Genomic DNA, 18,047 nt, shown 5'->3' on the forward strand with positions numbered 1-18,047 from the left:
CAGGAAATCAAGATCTGAGAAGCAGACCAACACTTATATAAAATACAAGAATCAATTTCTTTAGAAATAATGCACATAGGGGTGCCTGGGTGGCTCAGTGGTTTAGCCTCTGCCTTCGGCTCAGGTCATGATCCCAGGGTCCTGGGATCAAGCTCCACATTGGGCTCTCTGCTCAGCAGGAAGCCTGCTTCCTTGTCTCTCTGCCTGTCTCTCTGCCTACTTGTGATCTCTATCTGTCAAATAAATAAATAAAATCTTAAAAAGAAATAATGCACATAGCAAAATCAAATGCAAATCTCCCCTGAGGGAGCCCACCTCATTCAAGGCCTCAAAAAAAAAAAAAAATCCCACAAATGAAATTTCAAGGTAAATTAGCATATAACTGTCAAAAACAACAGGCATGGAAAAAAAAGATACTATATGTGGAACCAAAAGAAACAATAAACAGCAGAAATAGACTTACAGGGACTTTTGCTCTAGACAAGTAAAAGCTTAGAGAGAAAATAATAAAACTACTAAAAGACATTAAGGACTAACTAAACAGATTAGAGATATGCTGTGTTTTAAAATGGGAAAACAGGGTGCCTGGGTGGCTCAGTGTGTTAAGCCACTGCCTTCAGCTCAGGTCATGATCTCAGGGTCCTGGGATCGAGTCCCACATCGGGCTCTCTGCTCAGCAGGGGCCTGCTGCCCTTCCTCTCTCTCTGCCTGCCTCTCTGCCTACTTGTGATCTCTCTCTGTCAAATAAATAAATAAAATTCTTAAAAAAAAATGGGAAAACAATATTACAAAGATATTGGTTATCCTCAGAGTTCTATAATTTCAATGTAATTTCTAATGAAAATCCCACTAGGAATTTTCATGAAACTGGAAACACCGTATCTAAAATGTATATGAAAAATCATGGGATACCCAGCTAGCTCAATTGATAGAGTATGCAAATCTTGATCTCAGGGTTCTGAGTTCAAGTCCCATGATAGGTATAGAGATTACACAAAAATAAAATATTTAAAAACAAACAAACAAACAAACAAATAGAATGTATATGAAAAATCAAAGGGAAAAAGTAGCCAAGACCCTCCTGGGGGAAGGAGATGAAATAGGTGGGGACACTTGTCCTACCAGATATCAAATATCATTATAAAGCTATAGAAATTAATATAGTGGGACACTGGGGCAGGGACAACGAAACTGACCCCCCAGTAGAACAGAATAGAGTAGAGAACCCAGACACAGACCTCTGCATTTTGGAAACTTGATATATGAGAGATTTGGCATGGCAGATCACCGAAGAAACTGGGGTGCGACAATTGATTGGCATGGACAAAAATCAATTTCCAGTATATGAAGGATTTAAAATGAAAGGAAAAACTTTACAACTTTTAAAAGAACGTATTGGAAAATAACATTCTGACCTCAAGGAGGGAAGAACTTTTTAAAACAAGAAACAAAAGCACTAACCATAAAAGAAAAGACTTGATAAAGTCAATAATATTAAAATTAAGAACTTCTGTTCAAAAAGACAACATAAGGATATGAAAGCATAAGCCATGAACTGGGGAGGCTTCTTGCAACATACATAACTGATAAAAGGTTCATGTTCAGAATGGAAGAACATACATTAATCAATCAAGAAAGAAAGAAAGAAAGAAAGGGAGGGATGGAGGGAGACAGAGACAGAGAGACCAAAAGAAAATAAGCAAAAGACACACGTTCCTCATAGAAGAGAAACACAAATGGCAAATAATCCATGACAAGGTGTCCAAGCTCATTAGTAATTAGAAAAATGTGAATTTAGATCACGACATGATACCATTCTACCCACTTGATTATAGAGTTGTTGCAGATATGGATAAGGGGCTGAAACTCGCGGCTGGTGTGTAAACTGTTACAATTACTTTGGAAAGCAGCTCGGCACTATTTCAGGCAGTTGAACATTCGTATACCCTGTGACACTGCAAATCCACTAAGTAGGTACTCTAGAAAAATCCTTAAATATGAGTACCGAGTATATTCATTAGAACAAAAGCAAACAAAATAAAAAAACAAGCTAACTAACTGAAATGTCCATCAACAGGGAATAAAGCATAGCTACATCAACATGAATGATCTTAGAAACATCTTGAGTAGAAAAAAGAAAGGCCCAGAAGGCTAAAAACAATATAATACCATTTTTACAAAAACTCAAATACAGTATTTTTAGAACACATAAAAAAATGTAAAAATATGATTTTTAGAAGAGGTCAAGGAATGACGATAAGAAAAAAATTCAGGGGAACCTGGGTGGCTCAGTGGGTTAGAGCCTCTGCCTTCTGCTTAGGTCATGATCTCAAGGTCCTGGGATCAAACCCCACATCAGGCTCTCTGATCAGCAGGGAGCCTGCTTCCTTCTCTCTGTCTGCCTGCCTCTCTGCCTACTTGTGATCTCTGTCTGTCAAATAAATAAATAAAATCTTAAAAAAAAAAAAAAAGAAAGAAAAAATTCAGGTTCGGGATGCCTAGGTGGCTCAATTGGTTAAACGACTGCCTTCAGCTCAGGTTATGATCCTGGTTCCAGGATGGAGTCCCACATCAGGCTCCCAGCTCCACGGGGAGTCTGCTTCTCCCTCTGACCTTCTCCCCATCATGCTCTCTCTCATTCTCTCTCTCTCTCAAATAAAATCTTCAAAAAAAAAAAATTCCCTAAAAGAAAAAAAAGAAAGAAAGAAAGAAAAAAAAAATTCAGGTTCAAAGCCAGTCTGGTGGAGGGGCAGGTTCTTGGGAGAGGAGCCCATGGAAATATGACAGTGTGTTCTAGTTGTGACACTGGGTAGTAGGTTCATGAAGTTCACTTATAATGCTTCTTAATCTACAACAGCTTCCTCAGTCTTGACACTGTTAACATCTGGTGCCGGATGAATCTTTGTTGTAGGGGAATGTGCTGTGCATCATAGGGACATCCTAGACCCCTACCCACTTGATGCCAGCAACACACCCCTTTTAGCTGTGACAATAAAATATGTCTCCAGACATTGCCAAATATCCCTGGGGAGCAAAATTGGCCTTGGTTGAGAATCACTGATGTGTGTGTGTGTACACACACACACACACACACACACACATATATATGGTATATATTTTCTCATGTGTGTATTTTGTTTTATTTTTAAGTAGGCTCCATGCCCAGTGTGGAGCCCAGTGCAGGGCTGGAACTCATGACAGGGAGATCAAGACCAGAGCTGAGATCAAGAGGCAGACACCTAGCCGACTGAGCCACCCAGGCGCCCCTATAGGGTCTATTTTTTGAATGCTTTCAATGCTCCATAATAAAAAAAAAAGTTTAAAAGTGATGAGCAGAAGTTTCACTCTGTCTGTGAAGCACGACTAGGAAGTCATCATTAAGCTCAGAAAAACAGAGCCCGCCACAGGCCTTTGAAGTGACAGTGCAGAGCCGTGAGGGCTGACAGTTGCGGGAGGATTTTGACTAGCTGGTGATATTTCTAGAAATGGTACAGGGTTTTGGGAAATCAATGACTCCAGATCCACTGGAGGGATATTTCTGCAACCTTTCTCAATTCTTTGGCAAATCCAAAAGCTTAATTTAGCCTTTTAGAATACTATTTAATTTTTTAAAAATCCGTTATTAATTTTTTTAAATAATTTAATAATTTTTTAATTAATTTTGTTTATATAAGACCTCTTAAGGAACTGGAGGGTGTCCATATGTTTTGTTACCTTTGGAGGGGTGGCTATGATTGTAAAGTCACCACACATTTCACCGTGTACCCCAGATAACTGAGGTATTTCCAGAAATAAGATCTGATAGCGTAACATTTGCTGCTCAGGACGATGAGTGATCCCACACTCACTGTAGCACCCCATTAATCCAAGAACCTCCCCAGTGATGTGGTTCTACTTGGGAACATCTATCTGACTCTTATCCTTACACTATGGATCCTCTCATGGAGAGTTTATTACCCTCATTTTAAAAAATGGAGAAACACAGACACAAAGAAGATACATGCTTTTCAAGATAACATAATCTAGAGTAACTAATTATAAATAGAGTTGGTGCTAAAATCGGGTTTATTGAATCATAGTCTGTGTGCCTTTTTCTCCAAGATCAGAACTGAGCTTGTGTGAGCATTAGGGTGTAGACATGTTTGTGTATATCTGTGGTCAGAGAGTTGGGTGTGTGTTTCTCTGAGGACAAGGGGGAAAGACCAAGGACTGAAGAGAAGAGCTAGGAAGAGAGGCACAATAGAAAGAACATTGGGTTTGGAATATGCCTTAGGCCAGATCTCTCTGAGTATCAGGTTTTTTTTTTTTTTTTAAAGATTTTATTTATTTACTTGACAGAGAGACACAGCGAGAGAGGGAACACAAGCAGGGGGAGTGGGAGGAGAAGCAGGGTTCCCGCAGAGCAGGGAGCCTGATATGAGACTCCATCCCAGACCCTGGGATCATGACCTGAGTCGAAGGCAGACTCTTAATGACTGAGCCATCCAGGCGCCCCCCAAGTCTCAGTTTTTTTAACCATAAAAACTCACAAAATGATTGCAAAAGGTAAATGAGATATATATTTGAAAATACTTTCTGTTTCTGCATATAAATGTAATTGTCATTATTAGCATTATTATTTAAAATGCAATGCAGATGATAAAGGAATCCGCATGGGTAAAATGACTCACATTTTCTTCATTTTCTTGGCACTAGCTCTTACCATATGTCCAGTTCAGAGGAATATTCAGTGGCTCCCAGCAAAGCATCAGGAGGCCGGTACCAGAGGGTCACAACTTCGGAAGAGTATGTCTGGCTGGGAATGGACTTTGCCCGAGCGAGACCTGACCAAAGAAGAAAAGCACAGAACTCACTGTTGTAGGACTTCCTGGAGAGCCAGGAATCAATGTATACAACCAAGGAGTTAATAACTGGCAGAATAATCAACATTTAAAAAATAATACAAAAACTCCGAGTGCTTTTAATAGAGTCACTCAACTATCTTGACCCTCGTGGACCTCCTTATCAAGTGAATTTCTCAAATTTTGGCCTATATTGCAGCTGGATGTAGCCTTCCTGGCAGGTAAGTATAGTGAGTGACCAACTCCTTCCCTATATGCTATAAACAGAATGGATGTGTGAGCTTACGGATCACCCCCCTCTGGAGGGATTAAGGATTCTTCCCTTTCCCTCCTCCTCCAAGCTTAAATGAGAAGGAGGTGGCAGCCATCTTTAAATTCATAATCGGGGGAATACCCTAAAGATGGTGGGGCCTTGTGACAGAAGGGACATGGATCAAGACTCTACGGGCCACCATACAAGCTCTGACTACTTAGGTTAGACTGTTACATGAGAGAAAGTTAAGCTGCTTTTAAAAAAAGTTTTATTTAAAAAAAAATATTTTATTTGTCAGAGTGAGAGAAAGAGAGAGAAAGAGCACAAGCAGAGGGTAGTGGCAGGCAGAGGGAGAAGCAGACACCCTGCTGAGCAAGGACCCTGGGATCATGACCTGAGCCGAAGGCAGACACCTACTGAGTGAGCCACAGAGGCGTCCCAAGAAATTAAGCTTCTGACATGTTTACAACCTCTACTTTGGTGTCTCAGTCATAGCAACAGAACTCAATTCACAAGTAATACGATAGCCCTCCATTTTTGCAGTCCAGAAATCCCCAGTTTAGTAAATTGCAAGGGGGGACTGCTATATTCCAAATTAGTTTGGTAAGACCTTGGACACATCACTCTTAAATTTTCTTCTACAATATCAGAGTACTTCTTTTTTTTAAGAGGTGGGGAGGGGCAGTGAGAGAGGGAGAAAGAGAATTTTAAGCAGGTTCCATGCCCAGCAGGGAGCCCAACATGGGGCTTGATCTCATGACCCTGAGATCATGACCTGAGCCAAAATCAAGAGTCGGACTCTTAACCGACTGGGCCACCCAGCAGCCCCTATTAGTACTTTTGTCGGTTAGCTACTCATCTCACAGAATCACAGGATCTAGAGCTGGGGAAAGACCTCAGTAGATGAGTTCACTATTGTGGGGAATTGAGAAATGAGGATCTGTTACATGCTTACTTGTCCAGATGAAAGCTACTACGTCAGAAAAAAGTCTTGCAGCTATAGCACAACCATTTGATATCTGCCAAGCAAAGAAGAGTGGTTCCTCAGCTCCAACTTTTCAACAAATATTTCCTGAGCACCTACTGTGGTATCGGGCACTAGAGAGATGATGACAAGCAAGATGGACTCAAGCTGCCTTCCTAATGCCTACAGTCCAGTGGAAGAGACAAAATCATCACACAAATATACGTGTGTATAATTATAAACTGTGGTAAGTGCTAGAATGGAAAGATACAGTGATAATCCAGGGAAATCCATGTCCACTCTGATGGGACAAAAACCTCAGGTAATCCTACAAAGACAGCTCTATTGATATGTGTGCAGGAACAAATGCCTGGGGTCTTTATTCCAGCAGGAGTCCATCCTATAATCTGGGGTTTACATCTTTATCCTGTCATCATGGGATAACCTGGATCTATTCCGACAGAATTTTTCTTTCCACTCACATGTAGGAAAACTTTCTAGGAACAGTTCGCTTACACACGTCTCTCTATAAAAAATGGCCATGGGGCTCTAGAGGAGCCCAACTTTTTGGATCTGGTTAGGCTGGAGCTTGATGGAATACTAGATGCTACCCAGCTTGCCCTGTTTCTTGCCTCACACTTCCTCTAGGGTAGTTTGACATCCTCCCAAAGCATCACATTCCATGGGCCTCCACTTTTCAAGGGCCAGGCCCCATCAATGCTTTAAACATGTGCACACAAAAGCATCATTGTTCGTAGCCCAGAAGGAGACTCGAGGGGAGACTTACCAAAATCAGCCAGTTTGAGCTCTCCCAGGTGACTGATGAGTAAGTTCTGAGGTTTCAGGTCCCTGTGAAGAACGTGTTGGTGGTGGATGTACGCCAGGCCCCGCAAGAGTTGAAACATGAAAAGCTGGAAGGAATGAACACCTTATCTAAGCAGATTTGAGCCACTATGTGTTGATTTCCCCTCTAAATCAAAACCAGTCCTCTGAAAGAATATAGTAAAAGTGTCTCTTGAGAAACAAAAAAATATGAAGATTTTACATTCAGGGGAGGGGGGTGTGGAGACTGGGAAAGTCAAGTAAGCAGACCACGTCCTAGACAAAGGGATTCTGCCTTTTCCTGACATCTCATTTCTTTGATACTGGAGGAATTAGCCTTCCTTAAAATCTAAAGGGATACTTTGAAGTTTCCTTTGGAACACTAGTTATTGATTTAGATGTGAAAGATTTAATTTTTTTTTTTTCCCCACCGATGAACTTGGCATATAAGATCAAAGTTGACCTGGAAATGATATTCTAAGGTTTACAACTGCTTGAGTTTTCCAAGCTCTCTGATATGAAACCCTTTTAAAAACATAACACAAGGAGACCAGACTGGGAAATATATCTTTAGAGGGTAGTAGGAAATAAAGGAACTATTATCTTTTTAAACCTATTTTTAAAGTCTGAAGTCCAAAGTTGAAAACAAGCTATAATACAGCCATTTGATTAAGAGGGAAGAGAGACCCCCCCAAAATTAGACCAAAAAAAAAGTCTGATAATAATAAAGAATAAATAGTAGAAAGAAGAAAGAAGAGGGAAAAATACAATGTGGGCCCAAATTTTTAAATGTTGCATGTGGTAAAGAAGGCATAGAAACCGAAAACATCTCTAGGTTTTCCCTAGTATGGAAGCTGAAGGAAAAAAAAGAATGCTTAGGATCCCAATGTCTTTTGCTCTTTTCCAGTGCCACTGGCAACGGAGAATTGAAACACCAACATTAGTGTTTACAAAGACCTCTGCCAACTGAGAACATGTTCTGACAATTTAGAAGAGAAAAGCCTGGCTCCAGCATTCCTGGAGAGGCAGACAAAGTAGCCAATGCAAAGCTGTGCAAATAGATCCACTTTTTCCATCACATCCTGGAAATTAGGAACTTCAGGGACGCTGGGACCTGTACTGCCCTAACAATGAGTAGGAGATATTGTGGCCAAGCTGAAGGGAGTGCGGTCTGACCAGAGCAGGAGCCTGGGGGCCAGGGACTCCATGCAGGTCTCACCCCGGGCTCACAAGCCATTTAAGGACGTGAAAGTTTTCTTTCAACTCCTACTTCAAATGCTCACTGGTTCTGTGAGTTTCCCCAGTGCTTCCCCATACTGATGCTTTGCACACATACACTATCCATTCATTTTCCCATTCATCAAACCACGAAGCTACCAAAATACGAAATTCCTATACCAACACTTAAACCTTCCTATCAGTTATAAATACAAATATTTCTGGAAAAGACAATATGAAGAACCAATGAAAAATGCAGGAGAAAGAGAAGATGCTACCTTGTGTGCTCACAGATAATGCCTTTCAATGTGAGAACACCAAGGAAGAAGGGAGTCGAGACAATCAAAGGACAGAGACAGAATGGAGGAAGGGAAGACAACATTTATTGCACACTTAGCACCTTTTAGAATCCTCAAAATAACCCCGTGAGGGAGATAAGCTGGTCCTCGATTTGCAGATAAGAAAAATAGGGCTCAAGGAAACTTTAAAAACATGTCAAGAAACAGTCAGGGCCCAAACTCAAACTCAGACCTGCCTAACTTCTCTACACCATTCTGAGAAACCAGAGAAAAGCAAATTAAAACATGACAGGGAAGGGGAGCATCAGCTGGCTGAGTCAGAGGCAGAGCTTGTGCGTGGGCCAGCCTGCAATGCCTTTCATGTTGGGAGTGCAGACTGCTCTCACTAATGAGTCATCCGCGCCTCCCACCTCCTCGCTCTCCGACCCCTTTCCTCCCCGGCTCCGGCTCCGCATGCATGTCCGTCAGCATTCCTACACGGTAACGCCCAGCAGTATTAATGTATGGGATTTTATAGCCGCGCCTGCTTAAAACTTAAAGTCTGCCCTGATTAACTTCCCTCCTTGAATCCTTTGCGACCTGGATCATTCCTTCACACTGGCCCAAGCTTCTCCGATAACACAACCCAACCCAACCCAACCTAATGGTGTTAGTTCTCAGTCAGTGTCAAGCCAGGTTGTGGGTGATGCTTTCCAGAGCGGCTTCCCAGCTCCCAGGGATGAGAGTCCTGTTTTGAACACAGTGAGGCTCTTGGGAACAAAATCATTTCACCGGGCTAGTGCTATCTGGGCCAGAGTGAGCATTTTCTCTGCTGTGTCTGCTAGGGGACACTCATCTGCAGCCCCACTTGCTTTGATTGGAAAACCATATATCCCTGATAAGTCCCTCTCTTAAGCAGCGTAGCCCTCACAAAGCCACAAAGTGGTCAAGTCAGATTGCAGTCAAGTACGGTTTTCAACCGTATTCCTGCAACTAGTGGCCATCTTGACCATCCATGCCTTCTCTGAAATTGTCTCTTGCCTTGACTTTCAAGAGAGTGTACTTTCCTGGATCCTCTACAGTCTGAAAAGCTGCTCCCTTTTGTCTCCTGTTGTCCTGTTCCTCCTTTAACCCCTAAAGGAAAGAGTTCTATCATCGGTTCTTTTATCTTGGTGTATTTGCTCTTTGGGAGATCTACTCTCTTGTCTTGAACTACAAACTCCAAGCGCCAATTTCCCTCAAGTCTACATCTCCAGCGTAGAGCTTCCTCCTGGGCACTGTCTACTGCTCATTTCCCTTTAGATTTCCACCTCGATTAGAAGTTCATCCTGTCTACAACAGGACTCTTCCTCCTCCTCTCCAAATCAACTTCTTCCATTTCTGTTACTAGATCTGTAATTCTTCTGGTCAGCCAAGGAGATTATGCTAGAGATCTGGAACGTGAGGCCTCACCCCTGACTTCCTGAATCAGATACCCAGGTCCTCCGTCGCTCACTGAAGTTTGAGAAGCCCTGGGCTAGCCCACATCAGTCAGCTCCTGGACCCCGGTTATTCTGATCATGTCATTCTCTCTCAACTTTAAGTCCCTTTAACGACCCTACCGTCTAAGAAAAAGAGTCCACATCTTAGAAAATAAGGCTCTCAGCCACCTACCCCATCAGTTTTTCCAGGCCTATGTACCCTGATCTCACTAATAAATTCTCTATGTCAGGCCAACAGCACCAGAGATGCAGTATGGGCAGTAGTGGAAAAGGATCTTAAGCAAGAATCACGGTTAGCAATGGCAAAAGCTATTTCTGTAACCCCAGGCAAAATACTTGTCTTCTTAACCTTTAGATTCCAATTCTGCAAAATAAGAAAGTTAGACCAGCCCAGTGTTTTTAAGGTTTTGGGTGTTTTTTTTTTTTTTTTTCCCTGCTGCAACTTACAATAAGAAACACATATGTATCCTGTATTCGTACAGAGGTACAAGTACAGCTTCAGCGGGAGCTGAAACACAAAATGGTGCTTATTCTTACTAGGTGTAATGTACTCCAATATTTTCTATTCTCTTCTCCTCTATTCTATTTAATTTTTTAAAATGCTAGTTGCTGATTACCAAATTGATTTTATAACCCACAAACAGGTCAGAACAGGAAGCCTGAAAAGCACTGTGGTTCCTCCAACCCTAACGGTCCACAACTCTGGGATCCGCATCCTTCAACGCATCCATACTGCTTTGCTCGGCGCCTCCGCGTCTCTGCCCTGTACCTTTGCTGAAAACATTCCTTCCTCCTCCGACATCTTCCCCTATCCCAGCCCCTTGAAATGCAATGCATCTTTTAACATTTGGCTTCATAAAAGCTCTTAAAATGCGAAGACATCTATCTACACTAGGCCTTATTTCTATTTTGGTTTCATTTCTTATTTGGTGTTATTCACAATTCACAAATGTCCTGTCATAGGATCGGTGCCTATTTTCCATCTCTTGATTTTGGTTGTAAGGCCCTTGTGGGGGTAGAAATCATGTCTTCTTTGTCTCTTTATCCTTCTAAGCCTTTAGCACAGTGCCAGGGATGAGAGTCACTCAAGCCTGAAAATGTTCTTTCTTGGTTAATCCTTTCTCCAAGTGTCCATCAACTTGATCAATACCCCTGGTTCCTTGACTCTTCTGCTCTCTCCCTAGCTACCAGCAACCTGCTTAGCCTTACTTCCTTCCTTCAGGTTCGACTCAGCTCAGAAGTCTGACCATCATTTTAACCTCTCTCTTGACAATCTGCTCAAATCTCTTGCCCAACTGTCTTTTTCTTTCACATGTCTGGCAAAATCCCAACACTGAATCAATCCAGCTGTCTACTTTTTCGATTCCTCTCTCTGAATTGGTCAGCACTGTCATTAAAAAGGAAATCCCAGGATCATGCAGATAATTTAATGGTTTCCATTCTCACCAAGAGTCTTCAACCCACTACTGAACATTCTCTCTTGGTTTGCCTAGTTAGGGCTCTATTCCATCTCCACTAGCTATTTTTAAATGTTTCACTCTCCTCAACCCTCAAACCTTCTTTTTCCCCTTGCTTCCAAGACTGGAGTAGGTCCCCTTACTCTGAGTTCTCACCGTATTTCTAGTTAACATGGCTATAGCCATTGTCACTTTGCTTCTTACTACCTGTTTAAGTCCATATATCTTACTGGGCTTTAAGCTTATTGAAAATAAGAAACACAACTTATTCATTAGTGAAGCCTCGGAACTTAATATAATACCAAGTACTCAATCATTCTTGAATGAATAAATGACTAAAAGAACATAAATATTATTTAAATGAATGAGTACATCATATAGAAATTTCATATAGATTATATCAAGGACCAATTAATGCTAATAAAAATCTTAGGGAATGAAAAGTATGAAATGAAATGGTTTCTAAATTTACAGCAGACATAGAATTATAGAGAGTTAAGAGTTTATTATTATTTCTATTCCAGTGACTGGGAAATGGAACTTGGTCCCATTTATAACACGAGTGGATAGAATAGGCAAACAGGTAACTGATTTCGACCTAACGGGGGTACTTTGTTTGCTGATTCTGATGGGGAGCTGTAAATACAGTACAAACGTTATCACAGACCACAGTAGTCTGCCATGAAGAATGTATTTATTTTATGATGGCTTAGTTCCACTTCCTTCCTTTGAATGCGATTCTTTTTAATTGATCTGTACTTCTGAAGACACATTTGCATTGATGGTGATGACCGACAAGTTTAGGCTGCTTGGAAAATGGCTAGACATTGCTCTATATCTTAAGGGGGGACATTTTTTTTCCTTTTAAGATTTTATTTACTTATTTTGAGAGAAAGAGCTCACGAGAATGCACACGTGACCAGAGGTGGGATGTGGAGGGGCAGAGGCAGAGAGAGAGAATCTCCCTCAAGCAGACTCCCCAGGGAACCCTGGAGCCTGATGGGGGCTCCATCACCACAACTGTGAGACCATGACCTGAGCGGAAATCAAGAGTTGGATGCTTAACTGACTGAGGAACCCAGGCGCCCCAAGGGGGAATTTTTTTCTAAAACGTTTCTCTAGAATATCAATGATAGTCATCTTATTTAGTATCATGGGATTTTACTCTGTGATGACAGTCTGTTTCAAAATTCTTCTGCTGAGGGCAAGCTGGGGAGGAGTCCTGCCTCTCAAAGTACTCACCCTGACATTGTGAGGATGAAGCCCTCCTGGGTGCTGAGACATGTACTGGGCCAGGTCTGTGTGCTACACGGGAGGTTGGAGAGAATGATGTTAGCAAGCTTAAACAGTGTCCTAACGCAGACCACAGACGTGACTGTCAGATACAAACTTCAGAATTTTTGAGAATAAGGTACAAAAGATACATGTAACCAGCTTTCCTGAGACCTCACTATCAAGGTCAAACACAGTGTGTCTTTATAACTGGCTGTCCTAGGAAGGAAGCTTGTTTCTCATCACAAAAAGATGCTCATTTTAAATGGCCGCCACTGAACACAGTGATACAGGCGTTTTTCACTCCCCTTGGAGGCAAGTCAAGTATACATGCCTTAGGATTTCTTCCTGCTAATATTCTGATTTTTTTTTCCTTTCAAAAATATGAAAGTGAGTTATTATTTAGTAAACTTGTATACAATTTTTTAAAAAAACTTGCAATTTATGTCTTCATTGTCAATGAAAAAAATGCGGGGTTCTGCTCAGATGGTGATTAAAAATAGATAAAAAATAAGCACAAAAGTTTTCTTTAGGAGGCAAACTCACCATGTTTATTTATTATTGCCAGCAAGTGGGGGAAAAAGTCAGTAAATTGAGTGGGTAAAGAAGCAGGGCCAAAGGAGTATAAGAACAATAGGGCCTAGTAATCATAATAATGAAAATTTCCATGACACCTCCCACATTGTAATGAAAGTTTTATCACGCCATAAAATATTAACAGATTCATTATACGAACACCAGGCTTTTCCCTCACGCTTTATAAAATGCTGGGGCAACTCACCATGTATTCAAAAACGAATGTCAGAGTCTCTCTCGTGTGGATGATGTCATGTAGGAGCACAATATTGGCATGTTTCAAACCCTTCAAGAGAGAAGCTAGAGAAATTAAACAATATGTTAATTCAATCACTGATAATGAAAATACTGCTTTAAAGATACCAAGCAGTATTTATTTTTTAAACGCTTCAAATCAACCATTCTGGTTTTTTGTTGCTTGGGGGAAAAAAAAACCCTTTGTGAAATAATATTTGAAATTGCAAAGGACCTTCGTTATTTGTCAAATGGTAAGTCACTGCATTTACATAACTTATTTTTCTTACAGGCAGAGCAGTTGCAAAAAAAAAAAAAAAAAGTTTCCATTTATCTAATCAATTTCATCAAAGCACTCAGAGCACTTTGCAAATGCTTCCCTCTGGGAATCTTATCTCCACTTTAGAGTTCCAGGAGAGGAGGCCCGGAGAGATAAAGGCCATCGAAGGAGCAGGAAATGGAGTGTTCCTCCTTCTAGAGTAGGACTCTGCAACATGTGACCATTCTCTAAAATTCAAAGTGTCTCAGAGGGTCAGCAGGGCCAGTGGATGTGATTAGAGGAAGGCAGGGATCAGAGTATGGGATGCAGAATTGTTGAAAGAGGATAGAGAGTGGAGAGGATTTCTTAGAGGGAAAATTGCAAATCTCTGTGGAAAAGGAGAAAATGCAAATGGAAAAGAGGACGGAGCCAAAAATTGGGGAATCCCGGGGAGTGTGAGTGGGGAGGTCTGAGGACTGTCTCTTGCATCTTTTTTTTTTTTTTTAAAGGTTTTATTTATTTATTTATTTATTTGACAGAGGGAGAGATCACAAGTAGGCAGAGAGGCAGGCAGAGAGAGGGGAAGGGAAGCAGGCTCCTTGCTGAGCAGAGAGCCCGATGCGGGGCTCGATCCCAGGACCCTGGGATCATGACCTGAGCCGAAGGCAGAGGCTTTAACCCATTGAGCCACCCAGGCACCTGTCGCGCATCTTTATTAACAGATTATTATCAGGTCACTAAAGACAGCTTTAAAAGGGAGGAGTCACTGCAAAAGGCCGGTGAGTGGCTGGGAAGGAGTCTGAAAGGCTGTCATTGGGGGTTTCAGGGATAGGAAGGCCCCCCAGCTTCACAAGGACGGAGGCCAGCAAAGGCATAATAAGGAAATGGCGAGTCTCAGCTCAGGACATCTCTGCACGAGTAAACAGCGTCTTTAAGACTTAGCGGAAAGGGAAAGTGAAGTAGAAGCCCTCCAATCTGGGTTCTGTCCGGCAGACTTGGTGTCATGAGTCACCTATACCAGCTCTTTGCCAGAAGTTCATAAAATCAAAACCAAACTCAAGTACTACCTTCGAACTTTGGAACAAATGACTTCTTTCAGGAATCTTACCCTGGTGTAAGGATCCTCTGTTGTTTTGCCCTCCTGAGAGCCATTTTCCTTTCTAGTGGGGACACCTCCGCTTTCCTGCGGGGAACCAACCCTCTACTCGCTCAGTCCACACCTATCCTGGTGCGGCTGACCCCGCAAACCCCAGACTGAGTGTGTCACCGCAGCGATCTCGTTCAGAGACTAGGCCCAAGACCGTATTTTGTGGGGGCCATCCAGAAAGAGGAGCTTTCTTTGCCATTGTGAAAGGAAGGTTGAGCTTGTAGGATTTCACCAGGGGCTGCTCTGGCCACATTACCAACAGCTGGTGAAAGCCTGTCTGGGACTGAACCTAAGAGAAAAACTGAGGACGGAGAGGCATGGATTCCTGGGGACGTCATCCTCGCCCTGCCAGCCCAGAGTTACCAGAACTATCAGCCAGTGAATTCCTTCTTTGCTTACCATCAGTTTGAGCCGGGAGCCGCGAATCATCAAAGGAGCCCTATCATACCGGCTCACACTACTTTGATGACTAATACTCTAACTTTACGTTTTGCCCCCTGAATCCTTATGAGCTAAATTTATTATTCCACTTTTACAAATACGTTGCTTGGTAAATGTAGTCAAAGGCTTCACAGGCATCTGTTTAATGTCCCTGGCCCCAGACTGCAGGCTGCGTGGGAATAGAGCGAATGACTTTCCCTCTCTTCTGGATGCCGCTGCATCACCTAGTACCATCCTCAGCCAAGAGTAAGCACTTAATTTGTCAAATATATTTATTAATTGTCTTCACAGAGAACGGACTGTGGAGCCAGAGGCCCTAACGTGAATTCTGGTCCTGCCACTTTCTATCCAAGTGAGCTCGGGAGAGTATCTCAACCCGTCTCCATTCTCTCCTTCTGAAAAGGAGATGATGCCTTTTCTGACTTGACTTCACGGGGTTAACGAGAGGATGGATCAGATATTATGCGAGGAACCCTTGAAAAATGGAAAGCCTCACACGGTTGCAAATTAGAATGAAGACCCCAGCCATCAGCTTCTTTCCCTCCCCTTCAACCTTGAACTGCACTAACCCCCCACTCCCAGATTAATATCTTTACATTTTGTTTATGCTTTGTTCCTGCTAGAGTTTTCAGCACCTTACATATTTATAACAATGACGTCTGACCATCAGTTGAGAATGCTGTTTTGTGTATATTTTTATTTATGAATTACGTTCATTTTCTCTCCCTGTACAAAGACACACAGACACACACACACAGCATGCATTACAAAGCACACACCCAAACTAGATTTTAAAGGATATGGTAAAGCTATAATTGCTAAGAATATTATTAAGATGTTTTATTTTTAAAATAATTTTATTCCTTTTTTTAAAAAGATTTTATTTATTTATTTGACAGAGATCACAAGTAGACAGAGAGGCAGGCGATGGGGGGAGCAGGTTCCCTGCTGAGCAGAGAGCCCAATGTGGGGCTCGATCCCAGGACCCTGGGATCATGACCTGAGCTGAAGGCAGAGGCTTTAACCTACTGAGCCACCCAGCCACCCCAATATAATTTTATTCTCACTTAAATTTTATATTACTAAAACTCATAACACCTAGGTTTTTTCTTTTAAAGATTTATTTATGCATTTGAGAGAGAGTTGGGGGGGGGTAGGGACAGAAGAAGAGGGAGAGAGAGAGAGAACCTCAAGCAGACGCCCCCGCCGCTGATCACATAGCCAGAAGTGGGGCTCCATCTCACCACCCTGAGATCATGATGGGAGCCAAAACTGAGTCAGACCCTTAACGGACTGAGCCACTCAGGCGTCCCTTGTGATGCTTATTTTTAAAATCCTGGTGGCATGTTTTCTTAACCATGTTAGCTTCGTACTATCGTTTGCCAAAAAGCTCAAGGAACAACATCTCCTTAGGATGAGGCTCTCTGCTAACAGTGGGTATAAATATTTTACATCGTTTTCTTGGTAATCTCTATTTTATGGGGGTCAAAGTGTCAGTTTTACCATTCCTCTATTGTGCACTTATATTTATATTATTAGTCTTATCTTCAATTCACAATTTCTTTGCAGAAAACTTTTTAAACTTCTCTCAACTCTTTTTCTCACGCTTAGTCCAATTCAACAAATCTGTTGGCAATACATTCAAAACATGTCCAGAATCCTTCCTTCCTTGCCATTTCTCTGCTACCAGCGGGGCCAAGCCGTCATCCTATCTTGCCAGAATTAGCGCCCATCCCTTCTAGCTGGTTTCTCTCCCTGCATCCTCCCCCCCTTCCTTTGGTCTGTTGGGCACAGAGCAGCCAGCCACTGGGGTCTCCTCAGCTGGAGGTCTCTCTTGCTTCCAAACCGTCCAGTGGTCTCTCATCTCACTCAGAGTAAGATCCAAAGGACTCACAGTGGCCTGTCCGGTCCACATTACCTCCTTCTGCCCTCATCAACTCACACTCCATTCCTTGCTCACTTGGCTCTAGCACGAGGGCCCCGTAGCTCTTCCTTGGACACTTCCAAACACAACTCCTCCCCGAGTCGTGCACTTGTCTTTGTCTCTGCCCATAGCCCTCTTATCTCATTCCCTGCATGTTTTCTCCCTCGCTTCCTTCAGGTCTCTGTTCAAACCACACACATGTGAAGTCCGGGCTTCCATGACCCTTCTCAATGAAATAGAAGCTCCCCCACCCCTGACCTACGCTAATGATTCTCTGTCCCTGGGCCCTGTTTTTATTCTTCCCTGTAGCACTTACCACTTATTACCTCTAACATCATATATATTTATTTGTTAATATTTTATCTCCACCCTTAAGAACATAAACTCCACTGGAAGCAGAGATTTCTGCCTTTTTTGCTTATTGCTATATCTCTAGGGATGTAGAATTTTATATGTCACTATGTCTCTAGGGATGTAGAATTTTATGTCACTATGTAGAATTTTATATGTCACAGAATTTTTTAGTGTCCCTAATCACCTAATATCATTTCTATACCTATAACTGGTTGGCATAGGATGTTTCTGTGAGAGACGCTTTCTTTTCGTTGTCTTCCTCATTATGTTATAAACGTTGTGAGTGTTATGGCCAAGGCTATGAGTGCTTTTTGAACACTCCATAACTACCAAAATACTTACATGGAAACCGTGACTTGGGGTGAGTAATAATGGGAAATTTACATGAAAGAGTAGATGGTGTTTAAAGCATTTATCTCATGGTAATGGTTTATCACCAGGTCCATCTACCAAAGGGATCTCAAATGCTTTCAACCTCAGATGTGTGGGTCTCGATGCCAAGACGGAAAGGTCTTTCTTCTCATTT

At 42.1% G+C, this 18,047-nt stretch overlaps 1 protein-coding gene across 1 annotated transcript in view; it reads right to left on the reverse strand.

Moving 5' to 3' along the window:
• Positions 1-18,047, reverse strand: part of CDK15 (cyclin dependent kinase 15) — an 81,407-nt gene that overhangs the window by 49,297 nt on the left and 14,063 nt on the right. Inside the window, exons 5-8 of the mRNA XM_059169002.1 lie at positions 13,368-13,462; positions 12,557-12,619; positions 6,846-6,969; positions 4,703-4,823 (exon numbers count right to left, since the gene is read on the reverse strand). Of these exons, the coding sequence (XP_059024985.1) occupies positions 4,703-4,823; positions 6,846-6,969; positions 12,557-12,619; positions 13,368-13,462 (403 nt within the window). The remainder of the gene's footprint in view (positions 1-4,702; positions 4,824-6,845; positions 6,970-12,556; positions 12,620-13,367; positions 13,463-18,047) is intronic.

The sequence above is a fragment of the Mustela lutreola genome, chromosome 3, assembly GCF_030435805.1.
Source record: "Mustela lutreola isolate mMusLut2 chromosome 3, mMusLut2.pri, whole genome shotgun sequence".
Lineage (NCBI taxonomy): Eukaryota > Metazoa > Chordata > Mammalia > Carnivora > Mustelidae > Mustela > Mustela lutreola.